Source organism: Crotalus tigris, unplaced genomic scaffold, assembly GCF_016545835.1.
Source record: "Crotalus tigris isolate CLP2741 ecotype Arizona unplaced genomic scaffold, ASM1654583v1 scf7180000017716.2861928, whole genome shotgun sequence".
NCBI classification, from domain to species: Eukaryota; Metazoa; Chordata; class Lepidosauria; order Squamata; family Viperidae; genus Crotalus; species Crotalus tigris.
Window position 1 is genome coordinate 1837800 of NW_024096587.1, and position 23081 is coordinate 1860880.

Sequence of the window (23081 nt, forward strand, 5' to 3'; positions counted from 1 at the left end):
ATAGCACTTAGACTTTACAGCCCTCTCTAAGTGGTTTACAGACAGCATATTGCCTGCAACCATCTGGGTCCTCATTTTACCAACCTTGGAAGGATAGAAGATTGAGTCAACCTTGAGCTGGTTAGAATTGAGCTCTTGGCAGTGAGCAAGCCTGCAATACTGCATTCTAACCATTGCATCACCACAGCTCTTAAATAATGATTAGCAATAGTTGCTGTACAGTAGTGGCTAAAATTGTGGAAACCTTTTGGGAAAAGTGTACAGTAGAAATGCCACATTTGGTTAAGTTTCCACCAATTTTTCTTCTTATTTCTTTATAATTGTAGCATTGTTTACATCGCTTTCTGGGCAACCAGTCAACTCTTTGCACCATTACTTTAATTTTATTATGTTTTACAAGCTCACTAAATGAAAGAACACAAAAAAAACCCAATTAGCTTGATAGCAATCACATAACACACTGACAAATGTCCTCCTCTCAGCTTCAATACATGACATCAATAACTGAATCCTACTGTGATCTGATTGGCTCATTGCCAAAACAAAATGACACCTGATTGGCTCTCTAAGCACTCATGCTCATTGGCTACAATCAGATGAAGGAACAAGCTACCTGATATCAACCTAAGCAAGTTGTGCTTCCTTTTTCTGCTTATTTGGCTATAACTTTTCATAGAATACAATACAGATAATTGAACAAACTTTGTTGCATTGCATACTTGATTAAATTATCTTTCCATTGATAAATAAATTTATGGTACTACTCAAAAAAAAATGTGGTTTATTAGCCATCATACCTCAAAAATACACTTTTCCCAAAAGGTTTCCACAATTTTGGCCACTACTGTACATGTCCACCAGGTTCCCCATCCCACCTTTTTTTCCTCCCCAAAATTATTTTAATCAAAAAATAAATAGGAAACTGGTATGGCACAAAGCTCTAACTTCTAGCATCTTATTTGTTTGTATCAATATCTTTAGGCCCTTTAAAGTTTCCTCTGGGATTATAGAAAACTTCCTGGAGACTAATTTTCCTTTGTGATTAGCTATGCTTTTGCCATGACAGTCACATAGAACTGGCAAGTCTCATGACAGTCATTTCACCTGTATCTCCAATCTAAAAAATATTTCCCGGTATCTCCATGAACTATAGCAAGTCAGTTAAATAAACAGTTTTGGAGGATACTTAGAGACCATTGAATAACAGCAATACCATCACTGTTTCCAGAGGTAGCCTCATCTAGTCCCAGTGATAGCCAAATTGACAAGATATGCATACTATTTTGTCACTTGTCCTCGCAAAGATTCCTATAACTATTTATCTCCTCCAAGTGATCAGGAAAAATAGAATTATCCGAGCAAACACTTTGGCTAAAGTGTACTCACCACTGCTGAAACTACCAGGATTGCCATTGTATATAAGCAACTGCCTGTATAAAAAGAGAAGTGTACTCAGTTGCTGTGGTGCACATCGTTAAAGGCACAAGAACAAGGTGTGAAGATAAAGTGGGTAACCTTCATGTGTACACAGGAGAAAAGGTCAACCTCTGAAGAATCAGTATATCACATTTAACCATGTTCCTCATTCTTTGCCATAAGCTACAAATAACACTAGTAAGAATAGAAAAATAGTACCGGTTCCAAAATCTGGTGAAAAGAAGCAGCTGAAGCATGAATGAAAAAGCAACTTGGACCAATTTTATCTAGTGGAATTGGAAAGTAAAAAAGTCAGGCAGATGCTCCATTCCTAGATGGCAGCTGGATCAAGTGCTTTACAATCATCTGACACTGCAGAGGTGGAAGTGTCTGGGGAGACGTTGAGATAAGGCAATCTGTAGAAAGGGTACAGAGGTCTGCAGCCTGTTCCCCTCAGTGTGGGGTCTTAACCCCTGTGCTCTCTCACCCCAGTCACTGTAATACAGTTTGTCCACAGCAAATTTGGCAGGTGACGCTTTAACCATCCTGTAATAAATGCACACATGGTACAATCTGAAAAGCAAAGCAAAATAAATCAGCTAGATGTCATCCAAAAACACTATGCTCTAGTGACTACTCAGGAATAGTTCTCTCACCTTTTGGCCGTTACTCAGTTTTCTTTAACTTTTCTTTTCGTGGCACAAATATTTTTCGCATATAAGGCAATGTAAACAGCAGTGTGAAGAATAACACATGGCCTACGAAATAAATAGACGTGTACACCTGCAAAAGAGGATGAGGAAGTTAGTTTGCTATGTCTTTCTTCAGCCAGTAAATAGAGGGGAAATGCCCTCTTCAGAGAATCTGGCTCTTTTGGTACCTTAATCCACTTTTCCAAGCTAAAGAGGCAAAATGGTACTAGAGAATATCCCATGAACATCCAGTGAATAGTTTGCTGAATCACATAGAAGAAGGGCCTCAAGATGATGTTTGAAGCCAAGGCAGACAGAAACGGACTGTCATTTACCAGTTTAATAGCCTGTAATTACAAAAAACAAAAACATAATAACCTTTAAGCTTACGGATGAACAAACAAAACATGGCTCTGTGCTGCTGCTTACCCATTTTTACTTTCCTTCCTCCCATAAAAATCTCTTCAGTAGCTTATTGCCATCCCATTAGAACAGCAATTGCTTCAACAATTGTTTGGTATTTCAATAAATTATCACAAGTTGCCAATCAGCCTCAAACTGCTCGGCTTCAAATTGCCCTGGGTTCATCAAAAGACTGTTTCCCTAAGCCAATGTGTTGCAGCTGTCAACCACTTCAAGGAATGTAATCTGCATTTATTTATTTCTTTTCCTGCATGGATTTACATTTACTAATGTCTTCAGCACATTGAAATGCACAGACTTGACATTTTATTTCATTCTCTTAAGAAGAATTCAACTTAACATAAAAGTGTCGCTGGGGAAGCTCAAAAGCAACTTCCAGTATTTAAAAGTCCTTGCCACATTGTGATAATTGCTGGATCCACCCTTGTGCTAAAATGTAATCTGAAACCACCTGATTCAATGAACTGTGAAGGAACCAAATACAGCTTTAGGGGCTCCTGATCTTGCTCCTTTCACTAGAATGAAAGCAGTATCCCGTTACAGGTTCCATTCCCTTTGAGCGTAAGTGCAGTGCTGCATGTAGAAAACAAATGGGATTTGCTGGTTTTATCAGTCTGACTGTTCTTACTTGTGCCCATGGATGCCTCAGTACAACTTTGTCATTCAATCTATAATTCACTCAATCTGTCTGCTTTTTTTAAAAAAATGGATCCAGATATTAAATATTATCTAAGGTAACACTTTAAAAGGTCCTCACCTGCCTCTCCACAGTGACAATCAGGAACTCCATTTGGAAGCAAACTAGATACCCACAGTGTAGCCCGTGCCAGACAGCCAGGAAAAGCAAAGATAAAGCTTGCGATAGTAACTTGTTTCCTAGGAATTTCAGGCGTTTGTACATATAGCTAGGAATGGAAATGTAATACTGTCAGGGCAAGTGTCAACATAATTATTTTGTTTCTCCAGAAAAAAAAACACTAACAAAGCCATCCAAGAAATTGCCAATATTTTATTTTTCTTTTAACTTCAGGCTGTTCAAAATAAAAGGCAAATATTAAAAGTTAGCAGGCTCTAGCTTTGAATGGTGTGAAAATACAAGTCCTGCTTGCTAAAACTTCCAAATACGATATAAAAGGCCCTCAATGGGAATACCAGAAACCAGAGATACTGTTTCAGTGCTTTGAATAGCTCCTTGCTCTTACTCAAAATAATTCCTAGAGTAATTTTTTTGGGGGGGTGGAAGTGGAAGAAGGCTATAGCTGCATTTCTTTCATCATGGAACAAAGCAACAGTATTTAATTCTTACTCCCATTTTAGGCATTGACTAGCCCAATTCTCTTAGCCTCCAGCTGTATATCCTCTGCTTTTCAAGCCAAACAGCAATCTTGGAAGGCTTAACATTTTTTAGAGAACCACAAACTGCAGCAGGTTGGGCAATGATGTAAGAGGACAGAGTCATACCACATTATTGAGTTTGGGAGTTTTCTCTGTTTTCGTTTTTATGCATTGTATTGCTCAAACTCTCTGGGAGACCTGCAGCTGATTTTCTGCAGTAGCATCAAAAGCGCTGTGGGAGCTGCAAATTGTTCACTGAGATCTTAGCCCTTGCACAAAAAAATCACCTAATCTCCCCAAATATAACCCCATCTCCATTCCTATTCCACTCTTACTCTCCGGCTGACTCAAACTGTTCTGCAGAAAACAGCCAAGTTATGCTCACCGGGCTATCCAATTGTTGGTGTTAGTATTGAAGGAGGCAATGGTTCCTGTAAAATAAGGAGTTGTCTCAAACATCCAGACTTTCATGTTGGCACAAGCATCCCACTGTGGTAACCCCTTTTCATCCTTTCCATTGTAGCCTAGCCCAGTTAAGATGCAAACTCCTTCCTGGAATGAAAATAACATAGGATTATTAAGTTATGCCAATTAAGTATTATTCTATCTAACCTAATTAGAAAACAGATTTGCAGGGCCATATTCAATGCCCTGGATTAGTGGCTAGACACAATAATGGGCTAGATGAAGAACAACAAGCTAAAATTAAATCCAGTGTTAATTAGTAATGAAGTAGGCTAGAGAGTAGACTCAGCCTGTCTCCTTGAAAGAAGAGATTTCCAGTTTGATCTGGATTCACATGTGGCAGCTGTGGTGAAGAGCATATATTTGAACAATTTAAGTAAACCCATCAGCTACAATGATTCCTGAAGTCACATTTAGCTACCCTTTCCCCATCTTAGTGACAGCCTGAACTGCTATTATAACAGATTCTGTGTGGGAGTAATCTTGAAAAGTGCCTGGATGATATAAACTGGTACAAGATCTGCACTAAATCCAAATTGCTTCCCTGATACAGTTTAAAGCAGGGGTGTCAAACTGCCGGCCTGCGGGCCGGATGCGTCATCTGGAAGCTGCGCTCACCCCATTGCTGGTAATGGCAAAACTGTCCCGATATGTTGCGCGACGTCACGTGACATCGTGAGTTTGACATGTCTGGTTTAAAGGATTGATGTTAAATTTTAAACTACTGAATAGATTAGATAACCCAGAACTGCCTTGCCTGCCCAAGTAATAGAGACCTAAATATCACCTGGGAACTGTGTTTGGCCTTCACTCACTCTCTGTAAAGATGCATCTCTCTTGCGAGGGCCTTTGAAGATTAACAGTTCTACGTTTTGGTTACTTTTTTAAATCTATTTTTCTATTAAGTATATATATTATTGTTTTATAGCTGCTCCTTGTCAAAACAAAGTTGGCCCCAAAGAAAGGGAATAAACTGTCCAACGTCCAGGCTTACCGTCACTAGCCAACAGGTAACGTACTTGTAAAGCATTATCTTGCCCCAGATCAATATATAAAAACAGCGAAACCAGAAGGATTGTTTCTGCATTATAAGAGCACATTTGTAAGATAAGATTAGTGTCAGAAGCAAAAAAAAATATTTTTTTTTATAAATTCCTAGCACTAATCATTTTAATTTTTCAAGGTGGCTTATACTATAAAAATGCAGTTCAATATCATAAACCAATCATAAAAGTATTTTATATTTAGAGACATTTTGAAAAATCAAAATAAAATTACATAGTAAATACAAAAAAATGTTATTGCTCAAAAGCCAGAAGGAGCAAATTTGTTTTTAATAGTCCAACATTTAATCACAGGGTTCATCTTAGATACAAATAAGCCCAACCTCAGAACCTCAAATAGGGCACTTTCAGAAGTAGCTTTCCTGGTCTCAAATTTTAGAACAGCATACAAAAAAAAAAAAAAAAAAAAGCCACAGCAGGCAAAATATGAACTATTAAGAAATTGTTAGGATGTGTAAATCAAAGCACTGAGTGCATGCATTCCCACAGAGAACATCTGAGAATTTGACTCAGGCAACTCACGAAGAGGGTTTATTGCAGATATTAGTGATACATGGGCATTGCTTTCCCTCATCAAAAGATACTACTCAATATATCACTTATAAAAAAATTGAATAAAGCAAATAGTGAGAAAAAACACTGGTGTTGTTTTAGGAACAAGGGATACTGTTTCATTTGTACTAGCAGATGACTAAAATCAAGCTGTTCAATCTAATGCCCTCTAGATTGGTTGAATTTCAAATCTTATGTTCATTTGAAATTCTGGGAATTTAAATTCAGCGTATCTGGATGAGATGAACTTTAAAAAGAGTAGATCAGAGAACTATAGGTTGTTATTCAAGAGACAATCATTATAAAGTTTCTTGTGAGCTAAACTGTTATCCTAATGTAGCCAAACGCTATTTTTATTTTTTATTTTATTCTCCTTAATACGAAGTTATAGAAGCCTTTAGCACTACTTACCATATAATCATCAGAGACAAGATATTCCTCATCAATATAAGGTGATGCCACAGTATAGATTATCATGAAGGAAGTGCCCAGAAGTAGACGTTTAAGAGCAGGAACAAAGCTATAACAAATGTCAGAAAATTCAGACTTCCTCTGGTATCATACTTTGAAACAAAGGGAAAGCGTGGTTTGGCTGAAACGGTTCACATAACACCAGCATTTCACGACCAAAAGAAGTTGATTATCCCCAAATGGCTCCCAATGCAAATAGTATTAATAATGTTGGGCTAGTTTGGAAGCTGCATAGATGTATCCTTAACGAGGGAGACTTTGGCAGTTGTTTGTAGCAGCATGGAAGTTTACCTGTTGGGTCTTTGGCCTGGAACGTCAGTCAGCTCACCCTTTACCAACTTCTGATATCGTGTCATGGAGAACTGAGGGCCCACCATGAAGGCACCATAGAAATAGGCGAAGCCAGAGACTTCAAGCAAAGTAGGAACTCCCCGGACAGCAAACTGTTTTTGGTCAGGGGCTAGGGATTCCTGCGCCATAATAAGAAAAACACCAACATCAGCACTCCTATGTGAAACCTTTCCTGTAAGGTTTTGAATCTCAAAAGAACCTAGTTTTCTATACCTAGACTTTACTCAGAGTTCAGAATTTCAACTGCTTGGCATAAATAAAAACTGTTAGATGAAAAAAAAAACAATTCTTTAATCATTTTGAATGTTATTGTAAGCTGCTTCAAGATCTCTTTTAAAGAGAAGTGGTATATAAAAAATAAACAGAATACAGCTGCATAAATTAGTGTACAGTAGAACAAATTGTACAAATATATGGTTGTAAATGAAAAATAAATCCTTTCCTCTTATATCCTTGATGCAATAAGCATTTCAAGTGCTTGCCAATTACACAGTTTTATTAGTTTATTCTTTGGTACTGCAGCAACAGATACCAGAAGTGGAGACAACCACAGCAGAACCCATGATAAGATGAAGGTTACAGCATCTGGGAAGGTTACCAATATCACTTTTCAAGCTTTTCATTGTGCTTGTTACAATTTAACAAGCCACATGTTCCAAATGAGTAAAAAAACCACTCCCTACACAAACAGATACCCTTCCATTGTCCTGGCACCAAACTGCCAGGAACCTACGGACGTCAGCAGACAGTACTCACACAAATTTTCTATATTATGTTCTTCTTAAGGCACCTCAGTGCTATTTGTAGTCTTTAACAGGAGACTTGAGGACAAGCTGATAGAAAATTAATCTAAGCATTGTAAAATATTCAAAATAATATAGCCGAATTACAATATTCTCACCAAGCCAACAATCTTTTAAAGAATAATTATAAAATCTGGGGTTTAAAAAAAACATAACAAGGCTAAACAGTTAAAAATCAGAAAAGGAGAAAAAAAGCATTAGATTGAACATCGTGTTTGCTATTTCACTTTTTCTTTTCTCAATATTTGGAGGAAGCCTACTTCCATCGCTCTGAAGCAACTTACAGGTAGGCCTTGACTTATGACCACAATGCTTTGTGTTGCTAAGCAAGACAGTTGTTAAGGGAGTTTTGCCCTATTTTATGACCTTTCTTGTCATAATTGTTGAGTGAATCACTGCAGATGTTAAGTTAGTAACGCGGTTGTTAAGTGAATCTGGATTCCCCATTGACTTTGCTTGTCAGAAGGTCACAAAAGATGATCACATGATCCCAGGACACCACAATCTGGCAGCTAACTATGAGTCAGTTGCCAAGCATCTGAATTTTGATCACATGACCACGGGGATGCTGCCACAGTCATAAGTGTGAAAAATGGTTATTGGTCACTTTTTCAGTGCCATTATAACTTCAAATGAACTGTTGTAAGTCGAGGACCACCTCTACTGCCCAAGTAATGGAGATTTTCCTATTTTGCTAGAATTTGGCCTCTATAAGTATGGTATGGCTGCCTAATTTGGTTTTGACAGAATTCCGTTATCTTCAAATTTAGGACTTCAGAGACTGCCCAATTAATTTTGTTCCAGTGTCTGCCAAGAAGAGCTCTGAGTGTATTGCATAGAATGGGATCAATGGGAAGTTTAGCTGCTGGAATTTATATTCATACAATAGAGTTAGCTTGAATGAAGCAGCAAAACAGGCTAGTAAACAAATGAAATAAATAATTTTATAAATATGGAGACTTTATCTTAATACTTTGCCTCCAATATTCCCATGAAGAACCTTTGTTATATTTTAAATAACTCTGTACTTTCTCTGAGAAACATCCAAGTTGCATGCCTTCGGGATCATTTACTTCCACTCAGAATGAATGTAGTACAATAAAAGTTTTAGTCACACATATACAAAAATCTCATCCTTTCTTTATTTTTAGTTTGATGCATAGATAAGCCTGAATGCTTATAACTATTCAAATAAATGTTGTTAGTCTCTACCTTGGAAGCTTCACCAACACCGAAGTTCATAAGACTACCTTTCTTGGTTTATTTGTAAATCTTCATCTAAATGGAATACAATGATTTTTCTAATGGCTCAATGATGTCATGTTATTTTTTGCTTTAATCTTCCACATATATTTAATGGAAGCAAAAAGAAATGTTCACAATAAAGGAAGTTTGCACTGTTTAAATGAAGGAGTGAGGGTGCCACTATCTAAGATCTGTGAGATGTAAGAATGTTCCTTTCCACTTGAGTCTTTTTGAAAGATGGTGCAATAAAAACAAATGTCTGTAAGTTCTATTCTCTTAATAAACACATACTTTTAAGCTCTCAGTTTGCAGCTAAAGAGATTTAAGTCTGCTCACCAGCTTAACAGCTATCTAGACTTCAATTGCTGTAAGATCTCTTTCTCCTTTATTGTGAATTTCCACTAAGTATTTAATTTCATTTTGAAGTCTCAATCTAAATGTGTGATGATTTCTATCTTATAACGAATATTCTGGGAATGTCCTTACAATCACAGGTGATCTGCTATGAGTCACAGAAGTGTTTTCAATTTCTCTTATGATTCCAATTCATGATTAAAGAATAATGGAGGGAAAAAACTGGTTCTACTCACCTCTTCCTTCCTGCCTTCATAGTAATCAATAACCAAACCTACAAAAAATATACATTATCAAACAAGAAATATGCCTATTGAATACTTTAGGGGCAGCCAATATAGAACTGCTATGGATCTAGTCACAGCTGAGCTAAGAAACGTCTGGGTGTGAATTGTCAATTATGGTTTTTAAAGATACAAGAACTCTGGGAACTCCAAGGCAATAAATTAAAATCGCAAGAGTGAAAATAAAGGGACCAGATGGAACTGCATAGATCAGGAACTGCATGGAATGGAATTACTTACCAATCATCTTTAGAGCCAAGACACAATGTGGCATGGTCCATTTGATGTCATAGTGCTCTGTGGTCGTGAAATAATAGCCAGCCATCAAATACGTCTGAAAAACATTAGCTAAAATCACATGCTATTGCACAGATTCTATTTTCTCTGCTTGAAATTTCCTCACAGCACTTGCTGAAACCATCAGACCCAGACAAAATCAGAATTCCATAGAAAAGCATGAAGGGAGGAAGTATGTTCATTGGAATTGGGTGGCAAGTAAATTTAAATAAATGTTTACCATCTGAAAGCAGAAGGTAGTGGCAATGGCAGTGACTGTGCGACCCATGAGCCTCAAGATGAGAAACTGTACGAAGACACATATGAGAGAGTGACAGATCTGTGGCCCTAAGAAAGTAAATAGGCATGGTTACAAACCATATAGACAAGCAGCATTGTACACCCTCCCAGACACCTTCCCAGTGCTCACTAGTAGGGCAGTCTTCTTCTCAGCTCTCTTACCAAAGTTGAAGTAAGCAAGTGAAAGTCCTATTATTGTATTATAGATGTGAATGAGGTAGTCACTTTTCTGGAAAAGGAAGTAGCGTTGGAACAAGGCAAAGGGGTATCCTAAAGAGAGAAAACAACTGAAATCAATACAGCACATCTGTATTTCACAAAATAAATTATATATATTCTTATTTTCTGATCTTCTGTCCAACATGCAAACCACTTTTTGATAGAAAATAGTGATAGTTTTAGGGCAGACATGTCAAACACAAGGCCCGGGGGCCGGAGGCAGACTGCAACATGGTTTCATATGGCCCACGAAGCCATCCTGGAAACAGTGAGGGAATGGCCTCCGCTATCTTGGCTCCGGCCCAGGCCGCCCAGCAGCCAATGTAGAATTTTGTAGTGGCCATCTATGCTGAAACTCATTCAGCTCCACAAGGCCATCTGGAAACAGCAAGAGACCGGCCCCTGCCCCGTTGTCTCTGCCCCCTGGGTGCGCGCTGGGGAGGTGTCACCCTTTGTGAGGAATAAAGAAATGCACCATCGCCTCGAAGGGACCAGCAAATGGCCCTTGTCTACTTCACATATCCGGCTTGATGGGCTCTGGGGGAGGGGTTTCAGCAGGCAGTGGGGTGCTGTCCTCACAGCGCCAAGAGGCTGAGCCAGGCGGCGCGAATCCAAAAAGAAGCGCAACGCTGCTCAGCCCCCAGCCTGCCCGATTTCAGCAGGCAGCGGGGCACTCTCCTCACAGCGCCGAGAGCCAGGCGCTGCAAATTCAAAAAGAAGCGCGATGCCGCTCAGTCCCCGGGTGGCAAGGTGCTAAGCTGGCAAGCTTCACACTGCCCGGCTCAGCCTCTCGGCGCTGTGAGGAGAGCGCCCTGCTATCTGCCAAAACCAGGCAGGCTGGGGGCTGGGTGGCATCACACTTCTTTTCGGATTCGCGCTGCCTGGCTCAACCTCTTGGCATTGTGAGGAGAGTGCCTTGCTGCCTGCCGAAACCAGGCTGGCTGGGGGCTGGACGGCATTGCGCAGGTAACGTCAACTCTCACGTTGCTCATGGCATCCCCTCCCCCAGAGTCCAGCAAGCCAGATATGTGAAGTAGGTGAGGGCCATGTGCTGGCCACTTCCAGGTGATGGTGCATTTCTTCATTCCTCACGAAGGGTGACACCTCCCCAGCTGCGTTTCTTGCCTGTTTTTCTCCCTCATCTCAAATATTTTCCCACCGCTCTGTTTGAAGGAAGGAAGGAAGGAAGGAAGGAAGGAAGGAAGGGGAGGGAGGGAGGGAGGGAGGGTCTGAGGGAAGACCTGCCTTAGTCCTGCCCTGCTGCCCTTTCACCATCCCCTTGTCCCCTCCTCCTGGCTTATCCTGGGGGTCTCCTATCCTATTGCTAAGGAAGCTTTGGATACAAAGCTAGGTCTCCTTCCATGGAGAGGGAATGGGCCTCCCTCTGACTCTTCCCTCAACCCATCACGAGCAACCTGGCTAAGGAGAGCAAGCAGCAGCAGCCTTGAGGAGGAGGTAAGTGCAGCTGGGCATCCCCTTGGGGTAGTGGGGCTGAACTTGGTGCATGAGGGCCAGGCTGGGCATTTGACCTCTGCTGCCCAGGGCTCCGGGAAGCCCGCGGCACCATCCAGCTCCCCCTCGCATGGCCTGAGAGGAACAGCGAGGCTCTTCCAGTGGACTATGCCTTGGTGCTTGCCCCGGTCCCACCCCCTTTTGCCAGAGACCATCAGATCTGTCCCACTCCTGCCCAGGCCCCCACAGGCACCCTTGATGCGAATGATGTAGAGCTGGCCATGCCCACCCAGTAGGCCATACCCACTCCAGCCACGTCCACCCAGTAGGCTGCGCCCACCCTGGCCACACCTACCCCCCCCGAGGACAACCGCAATGTTGATGTGGCCCTCAATGAAATTGAGTTTGACACCCCTGCTCTACTGATATATACAAAACCCCTTACTTCCTTTCATGCCTTCTATGCTGATGTGATAACTAGAGCTTTATAGAGCTGCAATGCACCTCAGCACAAATAAAGCAAGTTTCTGTTTCAAATGAGCAGAATAAATTTAAATTTCACTCTAAAATAGCCACAAGAAAGTTTCTAATGGAACTGTAAAAGGATTTCCTGAGTTACTTCCTTAGAAGTCCCCAATAGTCCCCAATTAAGACAGTTATTTTGTCTCTCTAATCACAATATTTTCCTATGTTTTATAAAGAGATATAAAATACTGTATTAGTAATCTATCCTACGGTACTAAAATTTTATATGTCTTTACAAAATATTTTATCTTTCCCAAGCTGCAAGAGAAGCCGCCACAATTCACTTCTGCTTTTTTTCTTTGGCCGGTTACACATGCAGTTTCATAAACTGAGCTTTTAAAACAAAGCATGCCACATTCTGTAATTCATGTTTTTCTGTCCACTAGAGTAGGTCATGCTGGCAATACGGTAACCCAGCTGCCATATAAAATAGAAGCAATATCATAAACTGGATTTCACACTTTTCTCCCCCTCTGAATCAATATGCCCATCTCAAGCTTCCTGGATACATGTTTTATACACGCATGCATACATGAATGATATTAAGACCCAGTTATTAATAACTATACAACTTCTACAAGCGTCTTTCTCACTTACAAAAATCCTGCAAAGGGACACTCTCAATTTATAGTTAATTTTGAAATTTTAGGAGATTTTGCAGAATTCAAAAAGCTTCCAAATAATTCCAAAGACTCAAATCCATATTACTTATAAGCTGCCGTATATATCAGGTTTAATTTTTTTTTTAGGGAATCAATTAAACTCATCAGATTTGCCTAGTTTTCTACAGCACTATTAAAATAGCTCAATAATATGGGAACATTTATGTAGAAAATGAAAGGGCATGATAAAAATGCACTGAAAGAAAAAGAAACACAGCAATCCATTGCCTGTGATTTGCATTTGTTTATATCTCTGGCTTAAATACATTTATGAAGATTATAAATCTGAAATGCAATTCCCAAAAGCAGCACTGGGACAAAACAAATGCATACTGTGCAATGTATTTGCATATGTGTATTTACAATTTCTCTCTTCTGCTTCTCAGAAGAATGCCAGGCTTAAAAAATACATACCCCTTTTTCTAATAAACCAGTAATTCTAATGGCAAATGTATATTTTTAAGGACCAAGTTCACACAACCACTCTGTACATGGCGTGAATCACGATGCTCATATCTTTTGCAAGATCATCACACATGTTGTCTTTTACACCTCCAAATTTTGTCTACATACCCAGAGAAGCAAAGAATTTCAAAAGAAAAATGCTGATTTTCAGAATCCAAAATTATATAAGCTGTAGGAACACTACCATCTTCTTTAAAAGCTGCTAATGTGGAACTGCACTAAAATGAAAGCCTGTAAACTTTGTAAGATTGTCAATCCTGTGCCATAGGTGAACCTATGGCACGGGTGCCAGAGGCGGCACTCGGAGCCCTCTCTGTGGGCACACGTTCTGTTGCCCCAGCCTTTCCTTCCCGCATGACCCCCTCACCAGCAGGCCCCCTGGAGGAGAGTCACCCCCGAATGTGGCCCACGCGGAGCAGCACAATCAAGGCAGCATAGATAAGCAGAGGGTGTGGCCGCCATGGCGCTGCTGGGCTGCCTGCGCGATTTGCGGTGGGCCCTGGAGGCGGTGAATGGCCTTGTGGGCAGGCGGGGTGGGGTGGAGTGGGGGGGCAGTTTTTGGACATTCGGTCTCTAAAAGGTTCGCCATCACTGATCTAGGCTAATGTAAAAAATAATAGTCTACCTTGAATATACATTTAGTTAATAGTGCATACATACATAGTTTGCTTTTGTGCATTAAAAACTTCGCAAGATGCCTTTCCCCTTGTTCTCTGCCAACAAAACTGACAGACAGAAACCATGGATTATGATATTCCAATAGAGGAGGTTTTCTTCACAAGTCTCCTTTAATCTGTATTATTTGTTCAATATATGTATGCTTTAGTTCAGAGATACATTCTTATTTTTCAGCTTTTTAATTTAAATCTAAAGTGCTTATCTCTGCTAATGCTATTCTGCTTTCATAATTTTTTATCCTTTTTGTTGTATATACTTTTGATTTATTTGGATTTTTTTGTCCTATAAACAATTGTAGAAATTGAGCGACAGGTTTGTAATTATTAGCAACAGGTCCAAATTGTTTGAAAATTCCTTCCATGAAAACTGAATTGAAATGAATTATTATTGTACAAATGAACAAGAGCTAGGGGAAGATATCAATGGAGTCAAGATGATTTTTTTCTGATTCCAAGTATGCAACAATTTTATCCATTGCTCTTTCATTATTGCTCTCTATTTGTCAATAAATGTTGTCACCTTAACCCTTCAGGTTATACTTACCTCCAAATAGCATTGCAAACAATCAACACACTATTTTTGCTACAGCCCAATGTTAACCTTAAAAGTACAAAATCATCGCCATTACTGTAATCTAGTCAACTCAGACTGCCTGAGCTTTGGGGCTTTCAGTTATTTCTCTATGAAGAACCACATAACAGTAACAGAGCATATGCTTTGCATGCAAACATTTCTATCCCAGTGCCTACAAAGAAGATATCACCATACTTAAGGCATTATAAAATGCTGCCAATCACAGGAGGCATGACTGAATAGTATGATGTGGGATCCTGACTTGGAGGTTGGACTACAGAACTTCTCTCTCTCTCTCTCTCTCTCTCTCTCTCTCTCTCTCTCTCTCTCTCTCTCTCTCTCTCCCTCCCTCTCTCCCTCCCTCCCTCCCTTCCTTTTTTCAGTACAGCGTCAAATGGTATAGCAATATTACTATTCCAACAAGAAAATATATATAAGCTAAGAATTCCCAAAACCTAAATGTTAACACTTTGATAACTGACATATAGGTAAGATACTAGAACTGAACATACATCAGATATGTCTTTTACTTATATTAAATTTGTGCTTTAAAAGCTACCAGAGGAAATTTAGAAATTAATTAAGCAATGGGAAAGCTAATGTGAAAAGGTAAAAAAAACTTCTATTCCATGTAAATTTGAGAATCTTTGCAAGCCGCAGTGCTGAATATATGTTCCAAACATGACTGTTCTGAAGATCTTACACCACACCTTGGAAGCCTTAACTAAGCACATGTCTGAAATGAGAAAATATCTACAAATTTGCAATATTCCCAACGCACAGGTGTGCTATGCAATCATCTTGCTGTTGTCTTAATATAACCATCCACTGAGATACAGGAATATACAGAAGTATGGAACAGGGTGCAGCAACAGTCACCTCCTCACCATACAAGCCCTTAGATGAATGGTTGATGGAAACAGTGAATGTAAGCCCAAGTATATCCTTGGACAGGCATGCTCTCTGATCTTCCAAAACTGGAAGAAGAACATTAAATTAAAGCCATTCTACTATGAGTTTAGCAGAGATTAAAAGAGAGAGAAGTTTGGGAGACAACTAAGTACTTTTAATTATAGGAGAGAGAACGCCCTGGATGGAAAGGCCAAGATTTCTATGAAAGCTACAGAGTTAATTACTATTGGTTCCACCAATGAAACCTAATCGCTTTTGGAATTTTGAGATGATGTAAGATGTTGAGATCTTATACATAATGTAAGATGATTGAGCTCTTATGCATAAATAAGTGCATTCCATCTTTACAAGTGGCTCTTAATTTGAACAGAAAGAATTATGTAGCTCAAATGGATAGCATTCCATTGGCAAGATGTGCTGGATTTTGTTAGTACCTGGTCTCCAAAGTGATAATATACCGCTTTCAGCTGAGAAAGCAGCACAGTAATGAACCAAAAAAAAATCAGGTATATTCATATTGTAAAGCAAATAAATAACGATCACCAGGAGAATAAATGAGAAAGACATTTAATAAAACCTAGCTTTCGTCGGAAGCTTCCGACATCGTCAGGGTTAAAAGCAGTCGTTGGGAAGAAGCTTATATATGATCACTAGGCGCCTGCATCCGGCTTCTGGACCGTGTCACCGGTCCCAGCTGATCGAATTGCACTCTGAGCATACCCTTCACATCAGCGCCCAGCCCTTTCCTGTTTCTGTTCCGTATGCTACTGTTCACTCCTCCATCGCCAATTCTGGGGCTGAGTGGGGTCCTCTCCCATCCCTTCTGGGTGGTAGTTGTTTCCATCCCCCCGCCCCCTGACAGACCAGTAGAGGTGGAGGTTAGAGATAATGGCAAAGACAGACTACCCGCCAATAGAACCGGCAGACATGCGATGATAACCCGATTGCGTCAGAAAGGGGAGAGAGACACTTTACCAACTGATTTGACGCGAAAGCACAAGATCATGAATAAAGAACATCCACAGCCACGGCAGAAGGATCCTCCCGTGAAAAATAAGTACAAGAGATCTGTGCTGAACGGAAATGACAATCATCAACAACGGATTGGATGGCAAAATACCATTGACATGGCGGTGATAAAGAATGCCTCAAGTGAAGATAAGGAAAGAGATGTTAAGTTGAACGAGAGGCAAACAAGGACTGCTCACGTAAAAAGGGACAGGAGGGTGGAAAACATAGAACAAAGGGAAACACCCGAGCCGCAATCCCAAGGGGTGAGGGGAATTGGCCGGAGTTTAATCGGAGCGTGCGGTGAGATTAGGAGAGAACTGAATGGCCCGCACCCCAGGACCCTTAGCAAGGAGAACTGGGCACAAGGGGGCGGGGGGATGGAAACAACTACCACCCAGAAGGGATGGGAGAGGACCCCACTCAGCCCCAGAATTGGCGATGGAGGAGTGAACAATAGTGTACGGAACAGAAACAGGAAAGGGCTGGGCGCTGATGTGAAGGGTATGCTTAGAGTGCAATTCGATCAGCTGGGACCGGTGACACGGTCCAGAAGTCGGATGCAGGCACCTAGTGATCATATATAAGCTTCTTCCCAATGACTGCGTTTAACCCTGACGATGTCGGAAGCTTCCGATGAAAGCTAGGTTTTATTAAATGTCTTTCTCAGCACGAAGCTGAAAGCACCAGCCTGAAGATGACGAATGGGACTTTGTCGAAACGTCGCCAAGACACTTCCAATTTTACGCGGGAGAAAACCCGAACAACCAAAGACCTACAAACACCCGCGAAAACCTCAGAAAACATATATATATATATATATATATATATATATATATATATATATATATATATATATATATCTTATTTGTTGGGTGAGGCACCCAACTGAGTGGTAACATATTGTTGTTAATTGTGAAGTCCTGTCCGACCCATCGCGACCCCATGAACAACGTTTCTCCAGGCCTTCCTGTCCTCTACCATCTTCTGGAGTAGAGGTAACACATTAGGTAGAAAGAATTTTCAGAGATCAAACAAAATGTATATGCCTGTCACTGAGCTCTGGATCATTGTGGTTTAATGTCCTCTGACATACATTATCGTGTTTGCAATTGATAATATGGTTTTCTTTGTAGAAAATCAGAATTTCCCACTGAATTCAGAAAGATTAAGACTTGCTGTTGTCAACTTAGACTTAAACATACAGAAGGATAACTTCTAGGGTTGAATGGTAATTAAAGTAAGCAAGTGATACCTGTATTTTTTCTTACTAGTGCAGTGGTTCTCAACCTATGGGTCGGGACCCCATTTGGGGTCGAACGACCATTTCACGGGGGTCGCCAAACAAGGCTGTCCGCCATTTTTCCCCCTTTTCTTTGGCCACGCCCCTGGCACCCGGTGATGTATAAGTGGTTGGGGGTCACCACAACATGGGGAACTGTATTATGAGGTCGCAGCATTAGCAAGGTTGAGAACCACTGTACTAGTGCATTCATAAAAAATAAAATTCCTTTCTGTTTTGTAAGAACACAATATAGCAATAGTTCCATTTGGAACTATAATTACCACCTTCTTATGTTTCAGCATTAGAGGTATTTCAAATTCCCAGATCTAGAGTTCATTTTCACAATTTAGATTAACAAATTGGAACAGAACATTAAGCAGTCATCTTCTTTTTCATAAATATGCATCCCTCCAACATCTACAAGCCATAATATTTTAAAGTTTTGCCAACTCTTGAGCTAATGATTCATATTCATTCCCCATATTTAACCATCCCCTAAGAAAAACAATTCCTCATTCAAGGTCCTATTGCCAGTTATTAAGTACTGATGCAAAAGGCAGATAGAAATGTCTAAGCAAAAATTGGAGTGAAAAAGTTGCCATTCCTGCAAAATAGTTTTGCTATCTTTTCTTTTGCTGTTTTTTTCAGAGTTTGCTATTCTAAATTTTAAATGGGACATTGCAACTAGTGGGGTACCAGACATAGAGAAGTACAGTCTATTCCTTGATCCTTTAACAGCCAGGATAGACAGGAAAAACAGAGTCCTTAACACTTTAAAGACCTATTTCCCACACTTTTTATGCAGATACCCCTGGGGGCATATAAAGGAGAGGAGTCAGTAGGAGCAACCTGTCATACAAGGCTGCTCGTTTATCCGGTTAGAGAGGAACAGAAGCCCTACCACCCCCTCCTTCTTAGACTGTCATTTAGAAGAGTTTGTTGCTCCAAAGATTTATGACAACCTGGGGTTGACGCCAGATATCTGTAAGGCAATAAGGACGGCTATAAATGCAAAAAAAGGTATGTACAGGAGATCATATGTCAGATCAGGCATGAAAGATCGCCCAGCTCACCAAGATCCAGTTTCACGGGGGCCGCCCCTATTCGCGTAAGAAGCCCAGTCGCCCACCCCGACCTCTGCCTCAATTTGACCCTGGAAAGGCAAGACGACGCGGGGCTTTTTAGGCATCCCGAGGGGGGCCCCGGGCAGGCTCGATCTCTGTCCCTCGTGGCAGCGAACTGCAACATTCGTCCCTTCTCCCCGCCGTTACTCACCCAGGAAGATTGAGAGGATGAGGCGAAGCGCCTGTTCCGAACTGCCCAACGACTTCGCTATGTCGGCCAGGCTCGTACCGAGCCAGCGCCGCATCTCGGCGGCGATGGCGCTTCCAAGATGTTCCGCCATCTTTTCCGCCGGACCACCCAACCGAGCCCCAGTCGGTTACCCCTTTCGAACCCGGTTAATAACCGCGGTAGTAGTACCGCCGCGGCGGCCCCCGCACCTAAGCCACGCCCCTGCCGACTTTTCTGTCGCGCCGATTGGTTTCAAGACTCCCGGCTCCCATCTTCCATTGGCTAACAGGTGGCTGAAGGGTGGAGCAAGAACTTCAACGCTTAACTGAGGCAAAGGTTAGCCGCACCTCTTTTACACCCCCTCCCTTACGCACACACGTGAAGGGACATTTAGTTTGTTGAGAGTTGAGGGGAGCCATTTCTATTGGGAAGGAAGGGTGGCGTCCAGAGCGTGAGGCGGTTCTCAGCTTTTCATTGGCTGTTCTAAGACAGGAGAGAGCCAGAAAGGGAGGGGGTCAGGAGGAGGAGGTATTGCCGAGGTTACTGTCGGACATAAGGAGGCAGACTGGAGAGAGTGGTCGTGTTTCCCCGCAGGAGGTCCGAAGGTTCCTTTCGTGGTTCTAGACCTGTCAGTAGTAAAGTAGACTCCGCCTATTCATCAGTATTCAAATAGAGGCGCAAGACTTTGCCCGGCTTCCAGCGTGAACATGTATTTCTCACGTCAGTTCTTTATTGTGTACGTATGCAAATTTATTCCTTAAAAACATGAATGCTTAACTGTTAACAGTATTTCCTTGGAATAAATGCAATACCTGTTACCTGCAAAATTGAATAGGCATATATAAGCGTGGGTTTCCCCCCCCCAATATATTTTATTATATTGTAATTAATTCAAGAGGCAGAACTGAATAGATAAATTTTCCCTACTACTTTAAAAGTAAAGGATCAAGTTTTGGGGATTATTTAGTAATTTTCCTAGCCAAATAGACATTTTAAAAAATTCTTGGATGTTTTTATAGAGTATAAAATTAAAAAAAAACTTTTTAAATATTAAAATATTTAGCATTCTTTATAAACACATGAAACAGGGCAATTATTCAACATTGTTATAATAAATTATTTTTGAATACTTTTTATTACATATTTTACAAAATATTTTACTTAATTTATATGCCACTGGATTGGAAATTAAATTTAAATTGGATTACTTCTGGGTTTTGTGTAGATCAGTGGTTCTCAACCTTTTTAATGCCGCGACCCCCAACCGGTCGTAAGTTGAGGACTACTCAACCGGTTGTAAGTCGAGGACTACTCAACTGGTGCAGCACCATTTGCAGAATGGGACTTTTGGCGGGCTCAGTAGGGCAGAGACAGCCTGGACAATTCCTATTGGCTTTTGAAAGCCAATAGAATCAGACTCTATTCAAGAGAGTCTCTTCTATTGGCTTTCAAAAGCCAATAGAATAAAAGGGAGTAGCACAGCTAAGGAAAAGGGGGAAAAAATGGCGGACTGCGTTGTTTGGCGACCCCCGTGAAATGGTCGTTCGACCCCAGATGGGGTCCCGACCCACAGGTTGAGAACCCCTGGTGTAGATGCTACTCTGCACTGTTGCAGAGCCACATAGAGATGTTAGTAATAAAAATACACCTTGATAAATAATTTTATTTTGAAACATTTAGAATAAATATATTTATATCCTGCTTTTTGATTGCTCATAAAAACACTTATCAGACAATGAATTTGCCATAAATTATGCAAACACAAAGAAGCAAACAGTTTCACAAAATCTAAACACAACTATTTACATTGGTTGCCTAAGGGTGCAATCCTACACCGTGAAGATACCAGCTGAGAAACAGAAGGTAAGCTTTGACACACTTAGACAGAACATGGTATAATATTTTAATGCTATCTGTATCTGCCCTGAAGACGTTCTCATAGTACAGTGGCCAAAATCAGTCACAGTCTTAATTGGCGAAGGGGGGGGAGGTCAGAGAGGTGCCAAGAAGGAGCAGACTTACACAGATTCCTACAACATTACATGATATATATTCCGCATAAAACTGGAACTGGCACAATAAAATGGACTTAGTGGAGAGCGAAAAAATAGCCAAACAGCATTGTCTTAAATAATAGTAAATTATAGATATTTGGCCCAGATAACAGAACAACTCTGTAAGAACTCTAGGTAGGAAGCTAATAAGTCAGGTGATAGAGTGCGGGACATGGAGCTTTTGGGCCTTTTAAAGCAGAGGTAGTAGGGTGGGGAAATGAGAGCAACGGAGCCCATTCAGTATTTGAATTGATCTGTTGAATCAATATGTTTTTTTTTTCATTTAGGGTAGCAAAACTAATCTAGCAAAGCATTATGGCATATGTTATTTGTTGTTTCCCTACAGACTTCCAATTATTGGGCAAAAAAGAATGGAGGAAAAGGGACACTCATGCAGGATGGGAGAAAAATGGCGGAGAAAGAAGTCCAATACGAATATTCTGTCACTGGGATGATCAGAGGCTGAAAAGGGCCCTTTGAGATGAAAAACCTTCGGACATGATTTTATACACATGATTTTACCATTCTAGTGGTGCCACATATTATGTTTAATTTAGCTGCTAATCAAGTCGTAGCTCTCTATGTAGAAACTGTTACCACATAGTCCAAGTAACCAGGGCAAGCAAATATAGAGTCCTCATCTACCTCCTCCAACTACCTGCATGTATCAGATGAGCTCTTGTGCTGAAGAATATGGGCAAAGCCTAATTATATTAGTAATGTCCTCCATGTTGGCTAGGTTTAAACCCTGTAGACAATCAATGTTTGAGAGGCTTGTTGTATGGCTTCCACTTCTAAGCAGTAAGTTTTGAATGTCTTGAACTTTGGGCTGATATATCCTCACCAAAAGAAGTATTGATACACATTCATAGATTCCAATTAAGTCATGAGGGCTTTTAAATTATAGTTTATTGGAGAATTCATTTATTGTGTCCAAAGGTTTCACATTGTAACTTAGTGCAACCTCCCCTCTAATTTAATTCAGTCTGGAAGCAACAGGACAGGCTGTTTGTTCAGTGTTTTCGAAAGCCTAACCTGGAGGTAAGAAAATCCCACTCTGTTGCAGGAGAAGTAAGGTGTTTGTCTCCTGAAAACCTGAGTTCTCCTAGAGGAAGAGCACTAGGAAGCTACAGCCCAATCTGTGGGAAATTGTCTTCCCTGAATTTTCTAAGGGCTCTCAAAAGGAAGGGACCATACAAGTAGGGGTAAGAGTCCGATTCCAAAAGCATTAAACCTGAGAAGGTTTACCTTGCTGCCTCCCAGCTATACTTGGGTGTCCTTGAGAAGATCCATGGAAGCAGAAGGGGAGACTCCCTTGTCTGAAAGAGTAGTAGTAGTAGTAGTAGTAGTAGTAGTAGTAGTATAGGCCTGTTAGATGGGTGGAAAAGCCAGCGTGTTGATTCCCTCATTCTGAAGTTCTAATACACAACATCAGATCAGGCCGTTGTCTTGTTGACTTCAACTGAGCTCCCTGCTTTGAGAAATGAGTCAAGCAAGACAGCTTGTACACTACCCACAAACCACCTCTGCTGCATTTACCGTGTAGTTGTGACAATGATGGTGACTTCTTTTCTCTTGTCCAAACTCCTTGTTGGGTGCTCCTTGAAGGGGATGTTTTAAATGTCAGACCTCACTGCCACTGCTGATTGGGCACAACATTTCTGAGACAGCACCAATAGTTCAATGTGACATGGTGATTTTCAGGCCTAAAACAGGGTTTGAACTACCCCAGTCAAGGTAGTTTTAGCAGCCATATACTTATATCCTTCTCTAATCTGTTGTGATAGGTGAAAGCAATCTGATTCCTATCATGCCTCTTGTCTCTGCTGGCTGATTCCTATCTTGCCTCTGTTCTCAATAATTTAGCCATCACATTTTTCACCATGTTAAAGGAATAGTAAAGCCCAACATGATTTCTCTGTTC

General features: G+C 40.7%; 1 protein-coding gene and 1 long non-coding RNA gene across 2 annotated transcripts; one reads left to right on the forward strand and one right to left on the reverse strand.

Annotated features, from left to right (window-relative positions):
• Positions 1–764: 764 nt before the first annotated feature.
• Positions 765–19333, reverse strand: LPCAT3 (lysophosphatidylcholine acyltransferase 3). The gene is made up of 13 exons (XM_039338783.1): positions 19086–19333; positions 10194–10301; positions 9973–10079; positions 9696–9789; positions 9408–9445; positions 6710–6888; positions 6359–6467; positions 5326–5412; positions 4252–4418; positions 3289–3436; positions 2297–2455; positions 2073–2199; positions 765–1989 (listed from the first exon to the last, which is right to left on the reverse strand). Exons 1-12 carry the CDS (start codon positions 19213–19215, stop codon positions 2083–2085), a joined length of 1443 nt encoding a protein of 480 aa, XP_039194717.1. The 5' UTR covers positions 19216–19333; the 3' UTR covers positions 765–1989; positions 2073–2082.
• A 250-nt stretch (positions 19334–19583) lies between these two features.
• LOC120306114 lies at positions 19584–23081 on the forward strand. The gene is made up of 2 exons (XR_005556174.1): positions 19584–19839; positions 21504–23081. It is a non-coding gene; the product is annotated as an uncharacterized LOC120306114 (long non-coding RNA).